Source organism: Tachysurus vachellii, chromosome 26 (assembly GCF_030014155.1).
Source record: "Tachysurus vachellii isolate PV-2020 chromosome 26, HZAU_Pvac_v1, whole genome shotgun sequence".
NCBI lineage: Eukaryota > Metazoa > Chordata > Actinopteri > Siluriformes > Bagridae > Tachysurus > Tachysurus vachellii.
Window position 1 is genome coordinate 16,178,148 of NC_083485.1, and position 3,702 is coordinate 16,181,849.

The 3,702-nt window shown below is 38.4% G+C and overlaps 1 protein-coding gene across 2 annotated transcripts in view; it reads left to right on the top strand.

Annotated features, from left to right (window-relative positions):
* Window positions 1-615: 615 nt before the first annotated feature.
* zgc:175280 (cationic amino acid transporter 2 family protein) overlaps window positions 616-3,702 on the top strand; it is a 10,854-nt gene continuing 7,767 nt past the window's right edge. Inside the window, exons 1-3 of one of the 2 annotated variants that reach the window (XM_060862417.1) lie at window positions 616-744; window positions 2,999-3,369; window positions 3,588-3,702. The exon at window positions 3,588-3,702 is cut by the window's right edge and continues 41 nt beyond it. In XM_060862417.1, coding sequence (XP_060718400.1) covers window positions 3,000-3,369; window positions 3,588-3,702 — 485 coding nt within the window. In that variant the 5' untranslated portion in view covers window positions 616-744; window position 2,999. The remainder of the gene's footprint in view (window positions 745-2,998; window positions 3,370-3,587) is intronic. The other variant, XM_060862416.1, reaches the window with a different exon arrangement.

The following is a 3,702-nucleotide window of genomic DNA, read 5'->3' on the forward strand; positions in this document are numbered from 1 at the left end:
CACTAAGTGTCGATAAGCAGCAATTAAGCTGAATTTCATTTATGTTCCTACTGAAAACTGAACTAAACTCCACACAGATTAAATATGAGAAAGAGAAGACACACACACACATACATACACACACACACACACACACACACACACACACACACACACACACACATACATACACACACATACACACACACACACACACACAAACACTCACACACACATACACACACACACTATCACACACACTCACACGCACACACTCACACTCTCTCACACATACACACACGCACTCACATTCACACACTCACACCCTCTCACACACACACACACACACTCACACACACACAGTCACTCACACGCACACACACTCACACTCTCTCACACATACACACACGCACTATCACACACACTCACATTCACACACTCACACCCACTCACACACACACACTCACACACACACACACACAGTCACTCACACGCACACACACTCACACTCTCTCACACATACACACACTCACACAAGCAGAGGACCTTGTCCATGTTCCCAGAAATCACACATTTCTCCTAAATGTAACAGAATCTGTCAAAAACTCCACATGAACATTTTTAAACATGTGAACTAAGACAGGCGGGGCCACTGAAGATGGACTGTGGTCGAATCAGGTTGGCGCGCACACACACACTCACACACACACACACACACACAGCCACACCTTCAGACGCAGCCCACACTGCACTCTGAGCCCTCAGGTAAGACAACTCACACTTAAAGCTTCACTATTTATTCAGACCGCTTTATAATCAACAAAATACTAATTAGCTTTAAACGATCACATCAGTACACAGTAATTTACTGTCTAATGTGTGGGACGTCTGTAAAAGTGAATTCTCATTTCTTTTACTCTCTATATAGAGAGATAAATCTACACATGTGGATCAGTCAGTGTTAATTAATGTCAGTGTGTTATTAATGTCAGTGTGTTATTAATGTCAGTGTGTTATTAGTCTGTCAGTGTGTTATTAATGTCAGAGTGTTATTAATATCAGTGTTAATTAATGTCAGAGTGTTATTAATATCAGTGTTAATTAATGTCAGTGTGTTATTAATGTCAGTGTGTTATTAATGTCAGTGTGTTATTAGTCTGTCAGTGTGTTATTAATGTCAGAGTGTTATTAATATCAGTGTTAATTAATGTCAGAGTGTTATTAATGTCAGAGTGTTATTAATATCAGTGTTAATTAATGTCAGTGTGTTATTAGTCTGTCAGTGTGTTATTAATGTCAGTGTGTTATTAATGTCAGTGTGTTATTAATGTAAGAGTGTGTTATTAATCAGTCAGTGTGTTATTAATGTCAGTGTGTTATGAATCAGTCAGTGTGTTATTAATCAGTCAGTGTGTTATTAATGTCAGTGTTATTAATGTCAGTGTGTTATGAATCAGTCAGTGTGTTATTAATCAGTCAGTGTGTTATTAATGTCAGTGTTATTAATGTCAGTGTGTTATTAATCAGTCAGTGTGTTATTAATGTCAGTGTTTTATTAATCAGTCAGTGTGTTATTAATGTCAGTGTGTTATTAGTCTGTCAGTGTGTTATTAATGTCAGAGTGTTATTAATATCAGTGTTAATTAATGCCAGTGTGTTATTAATGTCAGTGTGTTATGAATCAGTCAGTGTGTTATTAATCAGTCAGTGTTATTAATGTCAGTGTGTTATTAATCAGTCAGTGTGTTATTAATGTCAGTGTGTTATTAATCAGTCAGTGTGTTATTAATGTCAGTGTGTTATGAATCAGTCAGTGTGTTATTAATCAGTCAGTGTGTTATTAATGTCAGTGTGTTATTAATGTCAGTGTGTTATTAATCAGTCAGTGTGTTATTAATCAGTCAGTGTGTTATTAATGTCAGTGACTGAAGACTAGACAGAAATGAGAAGATGAGGGTCTATGATTCAGACTTAAGAGATGTGACAGGGATGTAGAGTATCTGAGAGGTTTATCTATGCAAATATTTATATAAATAAATTATAAAAACTTGAGCCAAATATTAATAATTAATATTATAATCAGAATTAGACCGATTTTTAAACATAATTAAATAAAAACATGTAAAATCCTAAGAACCGAAATTTCATTAACAAAGGCTGAACTCACATTTATTCATCGTGTTATTTCACATTAAACATAGAGATGTTGGATTTGGAAGTCAGTGACGTTATCTGGACAAATTTATTCCAGTTTTTATGGTTTAATTGTTTAAATCAATGCGTAGTTTTATTGAAGATATTCTAATCTTTAATACACAATCTATTCAGTTTTATTACTGCCTCAGAAATGACGGCTGCAAAGTCAAGATCCTGACGATAATCTGTGTGTGTGTGTGTGTGTGTGTGTGTGTGTGTGTGTGTGTGTGTGTGTGTGTGTGTGTGTGTGTGTGTGTGTGTGTGTGTGTGTGTGTGTGTGTGGGTGGGTGGAGGACAGGTGAAGGAAGCCGTTTCTTATGGGGTCTTTAAAAGATTTTAGTTGACATTAATAACATTAGAACTGTATATAACATTAAGAAACAATCTGGGATTAAACTATAAATATTTAATTGTCATCTGACATCTGAACAGTTAATAGTAATGAAGATATTCACAAAATCACACTCGAATTTAAAGATTTGTGCTGGTTTGTCCTGCGCAGGTCATAATGATGGCTCACTAATGAATCCTGAACACTTGGTAATAGCAATACCATTTATCAAAGTTTGTGTCTTCAAAGTATTTAAAGTTAAAAAGTAAAAGCACCTGGGATTTATTTTTTTGAAGAATATTGAAATATTGAAATTTACTTCAAAGTTTTATGAGAGAAATAATCACTTGATGGTGGTTACAGTATCTCTGCTTCATCACATCACACCGTCACTCATCTTCTTCCTTCACGTTTTCATTCAGCTCGTTGCTTTATGTCACTTCAATCTTTTTATTGACGGAATGACAGATGAATTGTTTTTCTTTCTCCTAGGATGCCTTGCTCTAAGCTGCTCTCCTTCCTGAAGAGTCTGTCTCGGGTGAAGCCGTTGGAGCCGGATGATGAGAGCTCTGAATTCCGCCGCTGCTTGACCACGCTGGACCTGGTGGCACTGGGAGTGGGCAGCACGCTGGGTGCTGGCGTCTACGTGCTCTCGGGTGAGGTGGCGCGCACCGTGTCTGGCCCCAGCATCATCATCTCCTTCTTCATCGCCGCTGTGGCGTCCGTGTTCGCCGGTCTGTGTTACGCCGAGTTCGGCGCCCGTGTGCCCAAAACAGGTTCTGCGTATCTGTACAGCTACGTGACTGTGGGTGAAGTCTGGGCCTTCATTACAGGATGGAACCTGCTGCTGTCTTACGTCATAGGCAAGAAATCAGGATCTCATCTTGCTTTATGGATTCAGATCCATAAAAATAATAATATCAATATATCAAGATCTGTATTTATTTATTATAAAGATCAATATCGCTATAGACAATTGGGAACCTGAGCAACCCTGAGGTGGAAATATAAACCCTGAGGACACACACATACAGAACCCTGAGGTGTTTATCTGATTTTATGACGTGTTGTTTATACACAGGGACGTCCAGCGTCGCCCGAGCTTGGAGCGGAACGTTTGATGACCTCATCGGGAACGTCATCGCTACCTACCTGAGAGAGAACGTAGCCATGGACTTACCTGGACTCGCTCCTTA